This window comes from Haliotis rufescens, unplaced genomic scaffold (assembly GCF_023055435.1).
Source record: "Haliotis rufescens isolate VD_foot unplaced genomic scaffold, xgHalRufe1.0.p SCAF_114, whole genome shotgun sequence".
Taxonomy (NCBI): Eukaryota; Metazoa; Mollusca; class Gastropoda; order Lepetellida; family Haliotidae; genus Haliotis; species Haliotis rufescens.
The window spans coordinates 123,362-141,435 of record NW_025963796.1 but is presented as its reverse complement, the minus strand read 5'-3'; the positions used below and the strand labels follow the sequence as shown (position 1 = coordinate 141,435).

Below are 18,074 nucleotides of genomic sequence, written 5' to 3'. Positions count from 1 at the left end.
TGTTGGATTGCTGCAATCGAAAGTAGAGTCGAACCTCGTTGTGTCGAACTTGCGGGGAGGAGCGGTCGGATAGCCTTGTGGTTAGCCTCGTCACGCCGAAGACCCGGGTTCGATTCCCGACATGGTTACAGTGTGTGAAACCCATTTGTGGTTTTTCAGTCGTGATATTGCTGGAATATTGCCAAAAGCGTCGTAAAACCAAACTCACTCAGCAACAAACTCGCAGCGAACTGGGGTAAAGTTCGAGTTGTCAAGGATTCGAGACATCAGGGGAATTTTAGGCTTAATTTGGATACTTTGGTGTTCCAAATGAGTTCGAGACAACCGGGACACATCCAAGTTCGACACAACGAGGTTCGACTATAGTTCGGCAAAGCGTTGTATTGCTAGAGTCGATGTCATTGCGTCCAAGCGCGCTACAAATCATTGGCAAAGCGTTAGCGCTGAGGCTGTGTCAAAAATATCTACAATGCCTCGGTCTGCGTAATGAAAACAAACGTATAACGGAAAGTAGAACACAAACCGATATCTATAGAACTTCCTGAAACAGAAAGAAAACGAGGACATCTACAGAGTTCTGTTCTCTCTGACGTCACTGTTTACACGTAGACATATAGATTCACATGACAGGAACAAACAAATCAACAAAAACAAGTCAACATCTGATCATATTGCTTCACTGACAAGAGTGTGCGTGCATGTTTCTTGTGAGATAGTTATACATTGTGACATGGCAAGGTTATTGCTCTACAACACGCATAGAACACCTATAACCACCCAGTAACACGGACACTTTACAACAGAGACACAATAGGGATATCAATCTACACATCAAACACAAATTATACATGGTTGCTGATCACACTCAGTGTTCAACACCATGCAAACAGACAAGCGACACTTGCGATCAAACGGGTGAGGTGAGGTGAGGTGAAATTCGGTTTAACGTCGCGTCCAAGATTATTGCACTTATATAGCGACGTGCATGCACGTGTGTGTGTGGCTGCTTGTACTAGTCCGGACTGATGCTGATTTATAGTGCTAGCACACTGAGATACCGTGCCGCAGTTTAGTGAGTGAGTGAGTATGGTTTTACGCCGCTTTTAGCAATATTCCAGCAATATCACGGCGGGGGACACCAGAAATGGGCTTCACACATTGTACTCATGTCGGGAATCGAACCCGGGTCTTCGGCGTGACGAGCGAACGCTTTAACCACTAGGCTACCCGACCGCCCCCCGTGCCGCAGTTTAACATGAATACCCCGGTCAGACACAGTATACTGACTCCCAGCCGACCATTCCTTGTTTTAGCCCCTTGATGCCGAGCGCCTGACAGGGTAACAACAAGTACCATCTTTTAACGTCTTTTGGTATGACGCGGCCGGGGATCGAACCCCGGACCTTCCGCTCTCCGGGCGGACGCTCTACCACTAGACCACGGAGGCGGTCGCGATCAAACGGGAGGGCGTGTGGTATAAAGGTGCACTCACGAGTCGGACCACGCTCCTGTCCACTCCTTGTCCCCCCACGGGTTAAAGAGACGCAGCAGCAGCAGCTTGTCTGACCCAACGGCCCCTTGAAGGCTGCGGCTGACCTGCACCAGCTTGACGTCCGTCACGTTGTACCCCAGACCCAGGACAAGACCGTCCGCCGCCTCCTGTCCCACCGCGTCTTCCGTACACTGAAACACCGCCAGAGGCACACTGAAACATGGGATGTCACATACACAGAAACATCTGACTCCGTACACTGAAACACCGCCATAGGCACACTGAAACATGGGATGTCACATACACAGAAACATCTGACTCCGTACACTGAAACACCGCCATAGGCACACTGAAACATGGGATGTCACATACACAGAAACATCTGACTCCGTACACTGAAACACCGCCATAGGCACACTGAAACATGGGATGTCACATACACAGAAACATGTGACTCCGTACACTGAAACACCGCCATAGGCACACTGAAACGTGGGATGTCACATACACAGAAACATCTGACTCCGTACACTGAAACACTGCCATAGCAACAGTGAAACCTGGGATGTTACAAACACTGAAACATCTGACTCCGTACACTGAAAAACCGCCATAGGCACACTGAAACGTGGGATGTCACATACACAGAAACATCTGACTCCGTACACTGAAATACGTGACGTCCTACGCACACTGAAACATGGGATGTCACATACACAGAAACATCTGACTCCGTACACTGAAATACGTGACGTCCTACGCACACTGAAACATGGGATGTCACATACACAGAAACATCTGACTCCGTACACTGAAATACGTTACGTCCTACGCACACTGAAACATGGGATGTCACATGCACAGAAACATATGACTCCGTACACTGAAATACGTGACGTCCTACGCACACTGAAACATGGGATGTCACATACACAGAAACATTTGACTCCGTACACTGAAACAAGTGACGCCATACGCACACTGAAACATGGGATGTCACATACACAGAAACATTTGACTCCGTACACTGAAACATGTGACATCATGCACATACTGAAACACGTGATGTCATACAAACACACTGAATTATGTGACGCCATGCATACCATGAAACATGTTCTATTGAAACACATGACGTCTTACATTCATGGAAGTACGTGACGTCATACATAACTTGAAACACGTCACGTCCTACAGGCATTGAATCAAGGAGCATCATACAGACATTGAAAAGAGGGAATCACCCACAGAAATATGTGACGGCATGCGCATGCAGAAAAAGTGACGTCATACACCCACTGAGATGTGACGTCATTCATACACCAACACCTGACGACATACGCGCAAGGATACATATGACTTCTCACGTAAACTGAACACGTGACGTCATTTATCCACGTACTGAAACAAACAGCATACACACACTGAAACGAACTATGGTATGTATGCACTGAAATACCTGACGTCATGCATATGCTGTTACACATGACGTCTAACATGCACTGCAGCACATGACATCATACACGCACTGCAGCAATGACTTCACACACACGCACTGAAGCACATGGTGTCATACGCTCACTGCCGCACCTGACGTCATACACGTACTGCATCACATGACTTCACACACGCACTGAAACACATGACGTCATACGCGCACTGCAGCACTTTGCGTCATACACACACTGAAACACATGACGTCATGCACGCACTGAAACACATGACGTCATGCACGCACTGAAGTACATGACGTCATACACGCACTGCAGCACATCACGTCATACACGCAAAGCAGCACATGGCGTCATACACGCACTGAAACACGTCACGCATGCATACACTGAAGCAGCATACCTCTATCTTGGCGTTGATGAGTGCTTTGTTCTCCGAGGCGTCGGTCAGCTTGTTGAACAATTCCTGCATGTTCTCCGGCTTGTCCAGGAACAACGTGGACGTCTCAAGCTTCTCCGACACGCCACCGGTGAAGTCAACCAGAGCGTCCGCCACATATCCGAAATTCAGCGACTCGTAGTCCCCGTAAAGCCTGTGTTAGGAACACAACACACGTGTCTATACGAGTTTATCACTCACCCATCAACACATCATCCGTTTAATAACAACACACTTTTATCACACATTATATAATAACATCACGTGCGGTCGGGAATATTTTGGACATTAGCTGGTCATTCGAATGGGGACGTCGGTAGCCCCATACAACTGTACTCTGCTAAGACCATACCACTCCAGACAGAGAAAAAATATTTTTCACTAAACACCAGTTGTGCATGGACAAACAAAACAAGCATCTCAAAACGTTTATCGTTTACCTGACTATGTCAAGTCCGTGAGTTTTGAGTCCCGTGAAGATTCCGGGTTAGAATTGGTCTTCAGCAACCCATGCTTGTCATAAAAGGCAACTAACGGGATCGGGAGGTCAGGCTCGCTGACTTGCCTGATGCATGTCATCGATCCCAATTGCGTGGATCGATGCTCATGATGTCAATCACTGGATTGTCTGGTCCAGACTCGATTATTTACAGACCGCCATCATATAGCTGGAATATTGCTGAGTGCGGCGTTAAACAACAAACATCAAACACGCATCCGTGAGATTTACAGTTGGCCGTGCAAGGGTCGTGTAAAGTTTAAGAGCATCACGAATAGAGTACTTTAAGAAGGACAATTACAGCTATCATCGCCGCGTCTACTTACGACTTTGAAATATGATATATGTGTATAATGACACAGTGTACAGTAATTTATTTACCTCAGTATCTATTTTACGAATCTATATAATCACTTTTCAATGATCGGCAAATTGATCATATTGTTTGATAGGCATTACTTAGACAATTTATGGCAAACAACTTCTGTATTAACTGTAAAGGCAACGTTTCGGTATAGATCCTTATACGTCGCCTTTGCAGTAAATAAAGAAGTTGTTATCCATAAATTGTGTCTACTTTGAAATTGATCAAAGACGACTAACACTTGAAATCGACACAGCTTCATTTATAAACAACACTGAACTACCCGCCACACTCGTCAGTCTACCACCAACATACAAGACTCCGACTGTTATCTACACTGAACTACCCGCCACACTCGCCAGTCTACCACCAACATACCAGACTCCGAGCCTTATCTACACCGGACTAGCCGCCACACCCGCCAGTCTACCACCAACATACCAGACTCCGAGCGTTATCTACACTGAACTACCCGCCACACTCGCCAGTCTACCACCAACATACCAGACTCCGACTGTTATCTACACTGAACTACCCGCCACACTCGCCAGTGTACCACCAACATACCAGACTCCGAGCCTTATCTACACCGGACTACCCGCCACACTCGCCAGTCTACCACCAACATACCAGACTCCGAGCGTTATCTACACTGAACTACCCGCCACACTCGCCAGTCTACCACCAACATACCAGACTCCAAGCCTTATCTACACCGGACTAGCCGCCACACTCGCCAGTCTACCAACAACATACCAGACTCCGAGCGTTATCTACACTGAACTACCCGCCACCCGCCACACTCGCCAGTCTACCACCAACATACCAGACTCCGAGCGTTATCTACACTGAACTAGCCGCCACACTCGCCAGTCTACCACCAACATACCAGACTCCGACTGTTATCTACACTGAACTACCCGCCACACTCGCCAGTCTACCACCAACATACCAGACTCCGAGCCTTATCTACACCGGACTAGCCGCCACACTCGCTAGTCTACCACCAACATACCAGACTCCGAGCGTTATCTACACTGAACTACCCGCCACACTCGCCAGTCTACCACCAACATACCAGACTCCGAGCCTTATCTACACTGAACTACCCGCCACCCGCCACACTCGCCAGTCTACCACCAACATACCAGACTCCGAGCCTTATCTACACTGAACTACCCGCCACACCCGCCAGTCTACCACCAACATACCAGACTCCGACTGTTATCTACACTGAACTACCCGCCACACTCGCCAGTCTACCACCAACATACCAGACTCCGACTGTTATCTACACTGAACTACCCGCCACACCCGCCAGTCTACCACCAACATACCAGACTCCGAGCCTTATCTACACTGAACTACCCGCCACACCCGCCAGTCTACCACCAACATACCAGACTCCGAGCGTTATCTACACTGAACTACCCGCCACACTCGCCAGTCTACCACCAACATACCAGACTCCGACTGTTATCTACACTGAACTACCCGCCACACCCGCCAGTCTACCACCAACATACCAGACTCCGAGCCTTATCTACACTGAACTACCCGCCACACTCGCCAGTCTACCACAAACATTGCATCCTGAACAAATACATACACTGAACTACTTTCTATCCGTTTCAATGCATCAGTCTTGTCTCATGTATTTAATGATTCATAATAAGCGCACGTGCGGTGTGAATAGTGTTGATCCATTATAGACTATTAACATCTCAGGGATGCCTGTATTCTATTGTGAAAACGACCGCCGTGCGGAAATAAGGAGCTGAGTAATTATTGAAACGCTCCCTCCACCCATATTTGTATTATAGCTCGCTCGTCAGCTGACAACAATGAACACACCACGACAAATACACAACCGTCGCTAAGGCGACGTAAACATGTGAAGCTTCTGCTTGACAACATTGTTTATGTTTCTCATCATGGTATTCGCCGGGTACTATGGAGTCTGACACCGCTCTCCTCGGGGGCGGTCGGGTAGCCTAGTGGCTAAAGCTCTCGCTCGTCGAGCGGAAAACCCGTGTACGATTCCCGACACGGGTACAATGTGTGAAGCCCATTTCTAGTGCCCCCGCCATGATATTGCTTGAATATTGCTAAAAGCGTCGTAAAACCATACTCGCTCGCTCACTCTCCTCGGGTACTTCACAACTCATGAAGTGTTGAATGTGTGTCCAATGAGAAGTTATGCAAAACACGTGGTGCCTGGAAATGACAGCAGCACAGCTAGACAATGATGGACAGAGACGATTGTGTGCCGAGTGTTCTACCCACAACACACGGTAGCATTAAATCATAAACACGTCAAGGAATGGTTGTGACCACACCTGATAAGGTTGATCACCCCGGACGACATATACTACTCAAAGTTTGTTAAGGAGCACTACTTTAAAATGTAACACGTTAAATTGTGTGCATCTGTTGAAATAGCCAAAGACAATATTGCGTGAAGACATATTTAATGAACATTGGTCCGTTGCTATGTACCATACAATGCTAACAAACAACATGTGACCAATAATCAGTCAGATAACCCTTTATAACGAGAGTATCTGACCAAAACTGAAACGACAGAAAATCATGAAAACAAACTCCATGCTCACAACAACTCCCAGTAGCGCGTATATGATCCACGTGATGCGATCACATCCATCTGCCCAATTCTTCGGCCGTCAAACGACGTCTTTGACGTGCGTTTGAAGTGGGTTCAGTTATCATCAATAGCAAATGTTGATGTGCTCTCTGATAATGATGTGATATCTGTCACGATACATCCAAACTCAGGTTTTCAAGCTCGTGGACATCGTGTCCATTCCTCTGTCCGATCATCAAGACATTGAGGTCCTAGGAAATTACCCTATCATTGTGTACTGGCATATTTCAATCTTTATTTGCTGGAATCTTCTTACATCATCAAAACCTGACCCTCAGCAAACTCTGGGTACTATATACAGTGTGTCCGACCTGGTGTACATCTTAATGTAATACAGTCAAATTCACTTGGCGTACGTCTTGTCGAACATTGACATTCTCACTTCTACGTCTTCATATAATACGATCAAACCCATTTGGTGTGCCTCTTAATGCAATACTGACAAACTCACTTGGCATATGCCTTCTCGAGCAGCGCGGACCAGAACTCGTTTCTTGACTTGGAGTGACAGAAGATGAGCTTGCCGTCCTTAGTCGGGAGTCTGTCGTCCACGACCACGTCCACCCAGTCGCCGAACCTCCAGAACTGGAAGCGGAAGATGCCGGCATACTGGTTCTTGTCACTCCACTCCTGCGTCCGGTGATCCACGACCACCTGTAACAAGTGTAACAGAACCTGTAACAGAACTCATGTAACAGACGGGGCGGTCGGGTAGCCTACTGGTTAAAGCGTTCGCTCGTCACGCCGAAGACCCGGGTTCGATTCCCCACATGGGTACAATGTGTGAAGCCCCTGCCGTGATATTGCTGGAATATTGCTAAAAGCGGCGTAAAACCATGCTCACTCACTCATGTAACCGACAGACCAACACATTTAACAGGCATGCCGCTCTATCAGCTCTGGTGGCACGGGTGGCCCAGTAGTCATAGTCATTCCTTGGGCACGCCAGAAAACCCATGATTGTTGCTTCGAATCCCGGTTCGCTCCGATAATGTTTCTAGGTTTGCTAGCACATAACCGTGCTCTTGGGTTTCACTGAAGCATTAAAGATTGACACGTGCAACCTGAATCAGGCTTCCCTTCAACATAAAAAACTGTCACGCTGTGACATAATTGGAAGACTGTTCAAAGAGACGTTAAACCCAACTCACTCACTTTTATCAGCTGTCGTTATACTGCCGCTCTAGTACCTGTAGTCTCTCGTTATAACGCCTCCACTTACCCTCTGCCACATCTTGGGCTCCTGGGCCAGGCTGGTGCAGGCGTTGACGAACCAGGAGTTGCCGAGACTGCCCTGGTTGAGGTCATCACAGCTCACCCCCTCCACCACCAGGCGCGGGACTTTACACAGCTCCTGTTAGAGTAAAGACAGCCGTCTTCAATGACATGACATATTACAGCACTAACAGTGATCTGCATGCTGTGATGCTGTCCATCATGAGTACATGAGTTACATTTTGGCTGGACGAACAAGTCTTCGCATATTCCAATGAAAATCGCGTAACGAACTAGACATCCGGTTCGTAAACAACATGGATTTGACCCTCCAGATTTCGGTCGACTGCAGGCTTTGCAAAGCATGTGTACCGCAAACTTGGCGTCGACAGGTATTTTGCAAATCTTTTTATGTTTTGAATCAAGGTGCTCGAGTGATTTAATGCATTTCGCGGGGTAAGACCCGTTTTATTACACTATTATCTTGGGCGCCGCCATTTTGTTTGAAGCAAATGCATGCGAAATGAGCGAAGGAATCTTATTGGTCAATAGGAGGGACATGGAAGGGACATAACTCGTAAAAACTGGTGGAAATTCCAGCCTAGTTCGGCAAGGGAGGGAACTGGGCCTTCATTGTCAGTTAACCCCTTTGCCGCGGGAACATGGAAAACATCAAACAGAAATAGAAGATTTGTGATAACACTATGCGGAATAACGAGTTGTTTTAGATGTAAAGGCACGAGTACGACTATGTTAACTTCTCTTGGGATATAACCTTGACCTTGGTAAAACAATCTGACCTTTGGCCTCATCCATACTACGTCGTTGTCGATCTTGCTGAAGAAGAGGGACTTATTGTTGGCTGGGAACTCCGGGTCCTCGAACAGTTCACCTTTCTTCAGACAAGCCTTCTTGAGCTTGGAGTAGCCTTGACCCCGGAAGTTGGAGGGCATCTTCCTCTGTGGGGTACATAGAAGCATAAACGTCACTATGGCAACACTTTCCTCTAATTGGTACATGGAAGCATAAACGTCACTATGGCAACACTTCCTCTGTGGGGTACATGGAAGCATAAACGTCACCATGGCAACACTTCCTCTGTGGGGCACATGGAATAATATACGTTACTGTAGTAATACTTACCCTGTGGGATACATGGAAGAATACTCGTCGCTATAGTGACACTTTCCCTGTAAATGTAACCTTCACAAATCTATCATTAACATTCTTCTATCAGGGACATATGACACATGCCATACATACCTGTCTTTTGTCAGGGATATATAGCAAATATAAACTGTTTTTGTCAGGGATACATACCATATATCTATAGTATTGTTAAAGGTTTTCTCGGAATAACAAATGCCTAAAGTTTTCTGTAAACAGAAATACAGCACACATTGGTAGTATCTGGGCAGAAGCAAAAAAAGTATATACATATAGTCTTCAGTCGGGTTAAATATAATATATATCTGTAGTTATCTGTGACTAGAAAACTATTTTATTCCTATAGTCTTCTGTCAGGTAGAATGTATACGAGTACCTGTATTCATCTGTCTAGGGAAATGCCATATGATACGTTCAGTCTTCTGTCAGGGGAAATGTAATATATAAAAGTCATTTTCCAGTTTAAATGTAATATATACATATCAGGTGATAGATAACATATGCGTTCAATCATTTGTGAGTTGAAATGTAAAATATGCATACAGTCTTCTGTCGGGGAAATTGAAATAAACATACACCAGATTAAATGTAATCTATACATAGAGTCTTCTGTCAGTTGAAATGAAATATTTACATATAGTCATATACCAGGTCAAAAGTAATATATACATATAGTCATATACCAGGTGAAATGTAATATTTACATGCAGTCTTCTGTCAGTTGAAATGTAATATTTACATGCAGTCTTCTGTCAGTTGAAATGTAATATTTACATGCAGTCTTCTGTCAGTTGAAATGTAACATTTACATTCAGTCTGCTATAAATGGTGTTTGAACCAGGGGGAACATCTGCATGTATTGAGTTTATACTTTCGACTGGACATGGCTATAAACGCAATCTGAATATCTCTTCTATATAGGCATTGAATATGTTCTGTATGCTGCCATTATTTGAGATATTTGTGTTTGATTGCGATGTCTATATGGTAATTGTAAGCTTTCTGCCCCCACCCTGCCTGATATCGGTGCTCCATGGGGCTCCAGTTTACACGCAGCACACGCGGCCTTTACAACAATGACGGCGCCGCAAACGCTCCTCCATATAACAGTGTTATGGTAATGTATCGCTTCAATGTTTGCCAAAGGCTCTTTATAACGATTCTTTGCAAGTATCAATACATATACATTAATTTACCCCGCGTGTCTCGGTGTGCCCACGGACCTGTTCACAGGGAGGTGAGAAATCATATATATCTAAATAGACATATCTTGACCTTGAGTGGTGTGGCAGAGTAATGAATGTTGACCCACACTACCCGTCAACAACCCCTCACCTCTCCCCCATGTCGAGGTCTGGAGCTTCCGGGTTCCCCTGAAGTAAAGGTATGTTCGCCCCGGCTCACAGATTACACATTTCTATTACAATCACAAGGAGTAATGGGGCATACCACCCGTGGAGATCCGGGTAGAATAGGTATTCAGCAACCCATGCTTGCCGTAAAAGGCGACTGTGCTTGTCGTAAGAGGCGACTAACGGGATCGGGTGTTCAGGCTCGCTGACTTGGTTGATGCATGTCATTGTATCCCAATTGCTTGGGTCGATGCTCTTGATGTCAATGTCTTGATTGTCTGGATTGTCTGGTCCAGCCTCGATTATTTACAGACCGCCGTCAAATAGCTGGTATATTGCTGAGAGCGGCGTTAAACAACAAACAAACAAATTAGTGTACAAGGGTGGGTGTAGTTTATATTACACCCTTGTTTCTCCACTACTTTCACACTGAACACAATGCGCCTTTCCACAAAGCTATCTTGGCGCTATTGTCTCGTTCTCGATACAGAGCAACCTTCAGCTCAAGGTGTCACATAGAAACAACATGGCCGTATCTTGGTGTACACGAACCACACCTTCATAGTGTCCTGACCGCTGACCTCACTACGCTCTATAACATCCAAGTGACTGACATGATATAGTGAGTGACTTGGGGTTAATGCCGCCCAGAACAGTATATCAAGACTTGTTATAATTAGCTTGCTGTTGGAAGTAAGCCCGACGCAATACAGGTCTTAGACCTTTGCAACCCGGTGAAACCCTCAAACCGCAATGTTGTTGACCAACAGAAATATGATAATTGGGGTAAATCGGGATTTCTAAAACCAAAGTTTCATAAATTCCGCCACGCCTAAAGGAAGTCATCTTCGCTAGGCAGGAGCGTCAACTAGCCTTTTAATCAAAGTAGAAACTAGGCTTGGATGTAGACGAGTGGACACGATTGCCTCGGGAAGATGATAGGAAGCAGGCCACCAATTCTGATCTTGTCCTGTTTTGATAAATCCAATGAAATCATTCATATAATTGAATCCTCTGTCCCTTTTGACACTAATGTGATTGACAAGATTCAGGAAATACATGGCAATTATGCGGACCTCGCTCAGAAAGTGTCACGCTTGCATCCCAAGTATTAAGTTGTATGACCGACTCCCCATTGTTCTAGGTGCCTTAGGTTTGGTACCTCCCAATCTGCTGACTGACATTAGGAGAGTACCGGGGTTTGCTGCCAGGAATACAACTCTTCTGAGTAATGCAGAAGGCTGCAGTTTTGGGGAGTCTTCACATTCTCCGAGAAGTTCTGAGCGTTGTTTGACAAGGCAGCGCTTCCTGGGAGAAGTCCCATTCGCAAGAGCCCTGAGCTGATGATGAGCCTAACCGGTTTGACTGTGCCAGGATCCCCCAAGCACTCTTAGCTGCATTTATTTCAATAATAATAATAATAATAATAATAATAATAATAATAACAACAACAACAACAACAACAACAACAATAATAACAACCACGTGCACCAAATCACAAAACAAACGAAATAAAACCACACGTGCACGTGTCTGTATTGTGGGTAGTGATGTCACGTGTTGGACAGTAGGGCGCGGTTAGTTTAACGCAAAGCACGAGAGAGTTAGTGTCTTTGTGACGTCGCACGCGTCCCTGTACCTGGATGTCTGCTGTGAACTTGTTCATTGCGATGTCGTGGTCGTCGTCGTCCTCTCGTGGCTACACAACACAGTAATATCTTGAGAAAGTGCGAGATGACCTGGTATCATTGGGCACTGCCATCATGATTCAGTGCACGACATAGACTCAGTGAGTGGCTGTACAGAACCATTATGAAGAGACGCGATGTTTGTACTACACGTGCAGTTTATTTATTTGTTTGTTTGTTTGTTAAACGCCGCACTCAGCAATATTCCAGCTATATGACGGCGGTCTGTAAATAATCGAGTCTGGACCAGACAATCCAGTGATTGACATCACGAGCCTCGATCCACGCAATTGGGATACGATGACATGCATCAACCAAGTCAGCGAGCCTGACCACCCGATCCCGTTAGTCGCCTTTTACGACAAGCATAGTCGCGTTTTTCGGCAAGCATGGGTTGCTGAAGACCTGTTCTAATCCGGATCTTCACGGGTCCGTAGCACCAATGGAGACACCTTCTCTACTACGACTGATTCGACCACCTCGGTCCACGTGTCCTCTACAATATACATGTTGTCATGCTGTACATAGTCAATAACAGTATTACAGTTGTGGCTTAGGCGGATTATCAGAGGGTAATACAGGCAATAATACACACAGACTGACGCGACCAGGGCCCTAGCCTTGCTCCAAGGCTGTACTGAAAGAAAACTCCATGGATGAGTGATATTCTATTCGACCTCCTAACAGGCAATAATCTAAGGACTCCAGTCTCGTATGGGTACAATTTGCTATTATTATGTACATAATCTAGGAATTATGATTTATACTAATAATTATTGCCTTAGAGACTTGTGCAAGTCTGTTCTAATCCTAAAGTCTATAGTTCTAATCCCGGCCTTAGCTTACATAACACGGCGTTCTGGATATGGCTGTCTGTGTACCCCGCTGCTGAAGGGTCAACCTACGCCTACTCTATCAGCTTAAGCGGTGGTTGCAGTTTGTTGGTCATTAATACAAACAAATAAGATTAGTATCAGAATTCGTAAATCAGGACAAAATGACGGATTTATTGACCAAAAGAACTAATGCTGTGTGAGTTTTAATACTGTACTTTTGACAAATGTCTTAATGGTGTATTTATTTATATGTTAGAGTCAGTGTGTAAAATGACTGAAATTTTCAGTGAATGGTCACTTAAATATGACAGTGTCCAAGAGAGGGTCATAAATAAAATATACACATTTGGGGAGGGTCAAGTAAAATAAACTTTGTGTAATATAAAGTGCTTTTTCATTTTGTCTTTTCAGGGAGTCATGAACAAAATGGACATGGGAGGGTCATACAAAATATCACAGTCACAAGGGGCGGGTCATTATTTACAGCAGTGCATCAAAAACCTCTGACCCTTACACACCTGTAATATATGACAGGTCCCTTAATGTTCCGCGTTGATTACCGTATTTGTTAATAGAAGTGAGTGAGTATGGTTTTACTCTGCTCTTAGCAATATTCCAACAAAATCACGGCGGGGGACACCAGAAATGAGGTTCACACAATGTGAGGATGTGGGGATTAGAACCCGGATCTTTGGCGTGAAGAGCGCGCGATTTAACCACTAGGCTACCCCACCGCCCCTGTTAAGAGGAGGCATAGTGAGTGAGTGAGTAGGATTTTACGCCGCCCTTAGCAATATTCCAGCAATATCACGGCAGGGAACATCAGAATAGGCTTCACGCATTGTACCCATGTGGGGAATAGAAACCGTGTCTTTTGCGTGACGAGCGGGCGATTCAAATACTAGGCTACCCCACCGCCCCTGTTAAGAGGAGGCATAGTGAGTGAGTGAGTAGGATTTTACGCCGCCCTTAGCAATATTCCAGCAATATCACGGCAGGGAACATCAGAATAGGCTTCACGCATTGTACCCATGTGGGGAATAGAAACCGTGTCTTTTGCGTGACGAGCGGGCGATTCAAATACTAGGCTACCCCACCGCCCCTGTTAAGAGGAGGCATAGTGAGTGAGTGAGTAGGATTTTACGCCGCCTTTAGCAATATTCCAGCAACATCACGGCAGGGAACATCAGAATAGGCTTCACGCATTGTACCCATGTGGGGAATAGAAACCGTGTCTTTTGCGTGACGAGCGGGCGATTCAAATACTAGGCTACCCCACCGCCCCTGTTAAGAGGAGGCATAGTGAGTGAGTGAGTAGGATTTTACGCCGCCTTTAGCAATATTCCAGCAACATCACGGCAGGGAACATCAGAATAGGCATTGTACCCATGTCGGGAATCGAACCCGGGTCTTTTGCGTGACGAGCGAGCGATTCAACTACTAGGCTATCCCACGGCCCCTGTTAAGAGGAGACATAGTGAGTGAGAATGGTTTTACGCCGCACTTAGCAATATTCCAACAATATCAAGGCTTTAACCACTAGGCTGCCACCGCCTCTGTTAAGAGGAGATATAATACACGATGAATATATAACAGGAAGTTTAATACACTATACGTGTATAGTAGGAAGAAAGTTAATGCTATGTCAGTCGTTCCACTGCGTTAAGTTCAAACTAAATGTACACTGGATTTATCTCCACAGAACGACCCGTACTTCTGTGCGCGGACAGTAGTCTGTGTGTTTGAGTTTAAGCAAGTGTTCAAGTATTCAAATGTCACCTGATTGTCCTTGGAACTCCCGACTTGATGAAAACCCTAGACGTTTAAAACTTACGAGGTTTACACAAATACTTAGTTTATCTGGATCTATGATTTACCCACCAGGAAATACAATATCCGACCTGTTTACGTTTTCGTTGTGGAGGAAAAGAAGTTCTATTGTCGACCTGCCAGTTATATTGATCACCATGTGCGCGCGTCCTTGTAACAATGCGTGTTTGCACAAAGAAAGAGAAAAATAGCCTTTGTCGATCTTTTGATACTTATAAGAAAAAATCTATACTTAATGTGTCAAGTTGCAGGAATGCTACAAGGCTTACAGTGACACCATTTCTGTCACATATGTTGATATATTTTATTTCAGCTCTAAACATTTCACAATCCATCAACGTTTAACAAAACCCCGAGAGTCTTATCGACATATCACGTGACTTATATTCCCCCTGGTCTAAGTATTCATTTGGTCAGAAAACATCGATGAGGTGGAATCGATTATAATGTATCTGTGGCTGGATACTTCTACAGCGGTAACTCTATAGCAGGATATTCACGGACTCAGGTGTGAACGAACAAAAGAAATCCATAATTGGGAAAAAATATGTACATAATAGAGCGATCGCTGGTTAACAGCATGGACGCCAGTCGGGTGTCGGGTGGATGACTGCTGTTGGAAGATAGGTCTGGTGTTGGGCTGGTGTTGGGCTGGGTGTCGTGTCTGGTGTCTGGCTGGGGGTAGGGCTGGGGGCCGTGTCTGGTGTTGGGCTGGGGGTAGGGCTGGGGGCCGTGTCTGGTGTCTGGCTGGGGGTAGGGCTCGGGGCCGTGTCTGGTGTCTGGTGTCGGGCTGGGGGGAGGGGTGGGGGCCGTGTCTGGTGTCGGGCTGGGGGTAGGGCTGGGGGCCGTGTCTGGTGTCTTGCTGGGGGTTGGGCTGGGGGCCGTGTCTGGTGTCTGGTGTCGGGCTGGGGGCCGTGTCTGGTGTCGGGCTGGGGGTAGGGCTGGGGGCCGTGTCTGGTGTCTGGCTGGGGGTAGGGATAGGGGCCGTGTCTGGTGTCTGGTGTCTGGCTGATGTCGGGCTGGGGGTAGGGCTGGGGGCCGTGTCTGGTGTCTGGTGTTTGGCTGGGGGTAGGGCTGGGGGCCGTGTCTGGTGTCTGGTGTTTGGCTGGGGGTAGGGCTGGGGGCCGTGTCTGGTGTCTGGTGTTTGGCTGGGGGTAGGGCTGTGGGGCCGTGTCTGGTGTATGGTGTCGGGCTGGGGGTAGGGCTGTGGACCGTGTCTGGTGTCTGCCGTCGGGCTGGGGGTAGGGCTGGGGGCCGTGTCTGGTGTCTGGTGTTTGGCTGGGGGTAGGGCTGGGGTTCGTGTCTGGTATCTGCTGTCGGGCTGGGGGTAGGGCTGGGGGCCGTGTCTGGTTTCTTGTGTTGGGCTGGGGGTAGGGCTGGGGGCCGTGTCTGTTGTCTGGCTGGGGTGGGTGTCGGGCTGGGTGTCGGGTCTGAGGGTAGGGGTGGGTGTCGGGTCTGGGGGTAGGGGTGGGTGTCGGGTCTGGGGGTATGGGTGAGTGTCGGATCTGAAGGTAGGGGTAAGTGTCGGGTCTGGGGGTAGGTGTGTTTGTCGGGTCTGGGGGAAGGATAGCTTGGCGGGTTTTGGGGTAGGGTTGGGTGTCGGGCGGGGGGGAAAGTCGGGTGTCGGTCTGGGGGTAGGATAGGGTGTCGGGTCTGAAGGTAGGGGTAAGTGCATACACTGAAATAAATTAGTGTTTCTGCATTCTGTTGTGTCAGATCGTTCTAATTACTATTAAGATCCTTATTAGAATCGTCTACAGCTAGGGAACTGTGTATACAGAGAAGTTGCATTCTCCCCACCACACCTGTCCTGAAACCACCGACTTTTGTTTCTGAATAATTTACTCATCCCCAGTGTTTTAAATAATTTTAAAACCAAATACCAAATAAGACAGCAGACCACTAAGTCTTGCCTGCAAGTCCTTTAAGTTACCAGCCCGCATTCAGGCATTATAAATATTGAAAAATCGAAATTGAAAACTAAGAGACAAATCACGTCTTGATTAATTTCAAATAATTCAAACTTGAGAATCTACAACGCGTTATATTAAAACTGAATACGTAAGTAGTCTTATACTTATCTGCCAGACAGTCGGACAGGTCATCACATCACACGTAACTAAGTTTCTAAGTCTATCCCTGCTTCATATAATTTCCACACTATTTCCACATATATTTCCACAACTATTTCCACAACTATTTCCACACGATTTCCACAACTACTTCCACAACTATTTCCACACAATTTCCAGAACTATTTCCACACTATTTCCACAACTATTTCCACACTATTTCCACAACTATTTCCACAACTATTTTTTTACTTGGCCATAGAGCTAGAAGGTATCAGCGTACTAGTTTTCAAGACAGAAAATGCAGAACTTGCCCCGGTGATATTAAAGATGTGCGTAGTGTCCACTACCCACCGATCTACGGAAAACGTACATCACACAATATCAAAGGAACACACCTTCAGTCTTCAAATTTGTACAATTATATAGCGTTCAAAATGTTAAGGAATTAGAGCTGACTTGGTTAGGAAAAAGTAACTGTAAGCTTGCATTTGTGGTTCATTCTTCTTACGTTATATCTCCATCATAAAGATGCTCTCTCCTGTGTGAGGGACTCCCCCCAAACGATTACTGTTAACCACCTATATGCTATAAAGTTTCAGGTTAATTAACAATTAAACTGGAGTCAAGTGCATCAGCAAGCTGTAAGTCGCCTTTGGTACAGAACAGATAGTTTTCTTTACGATAGCCGTGCTTTCCGTTGCTATGTGCCTAATCAGAAGACACAAAACACAAGTCTTATTACAGTCGTTTATACGGTGGGTCGCGCCTCATGAACATTGGCAAGCTTTAAAAAATACTTTTCATTTATAAACTTACACTCTGAAGTATGTAAAAAGTACTCTGACAATAGTGATTGAAAGCGAAGATATTTTACCTACCTAGTGTCTCCGGGTGCGATTTTTAATCCTCCCTTATAATCTCGATACAGACCAACCACGCCGGGAGATCTCGCGTGAAGTGGCAGCGCGAGACTTCTCACGTGGCGAGGCTGTAGCTATTGT

General features: G+C 46.1%; 2 protein-coding genes across 6 annotated transcripts in view; both read right to left on the bottom strand.

The window, feature by feature from the left end:
- Positions 1–18,074, bottom strand: part of LOC124152715 (calpain-5-like) — a 32,227-nt gene extending 14,153 nt beyond the window's left edge. For 2 of the 5 annotated variants that reach the window (XM_048393096.1, XM_046525754.2), the window contains exons 1-7: positions 12,284–12,338; positions 8,926–9,084; positions 8,133–8,264; positions 7,362–7,564; positions 3,347–3,536; positions 1,493–1,683; positions 524–541 (exon numbers count right to left, since the gene is read on the bottom strand). In XM_048393096.1, the coding sequence (XP_048249053.1) occupies positions 524–541; positions 1,493–1,683; positions 3,347–3,536; positions 7,362–7,564; positions 8,133–8,264; positions 8,926–9,084; positions 12,284–12,310 (920 nt within the window). In that variant the 5' untranslated portion in view covers positions 12,311–12,338. Of the gene's footprint in view, positions 1–523; positions 542–1,492; positions 1,684–3,346; positions 3,537–7,361; positions 7,565–8,132; positions 8,265–8,925; positions 9,085–12,283; positions 12,339–17,951 lie in introns of those variants that run through there. The other 3 variants (XM_046525753.2, XM_046525756.2, XM_046525755.2) reach the window with 2 other exon arrangements.
- On the bottom strand, positions 15,571–17,330 carry LOC124152674 (proline-rich protein HaeIII subfamily 1-like). Its single transcript, XM_046525704.2, has 2 exons — positions 17,323–17,330; positions 15,571–16,651 (listed from the first exon to the last, which is right to left on the bottom strand). Exons 1-2 carry the CDS (start codon positions 17,328–17,330, stop codon positions 15,571–15,573), a joined length of 1,089 nt encoding a protein of 362 aa, XP_046381660.2.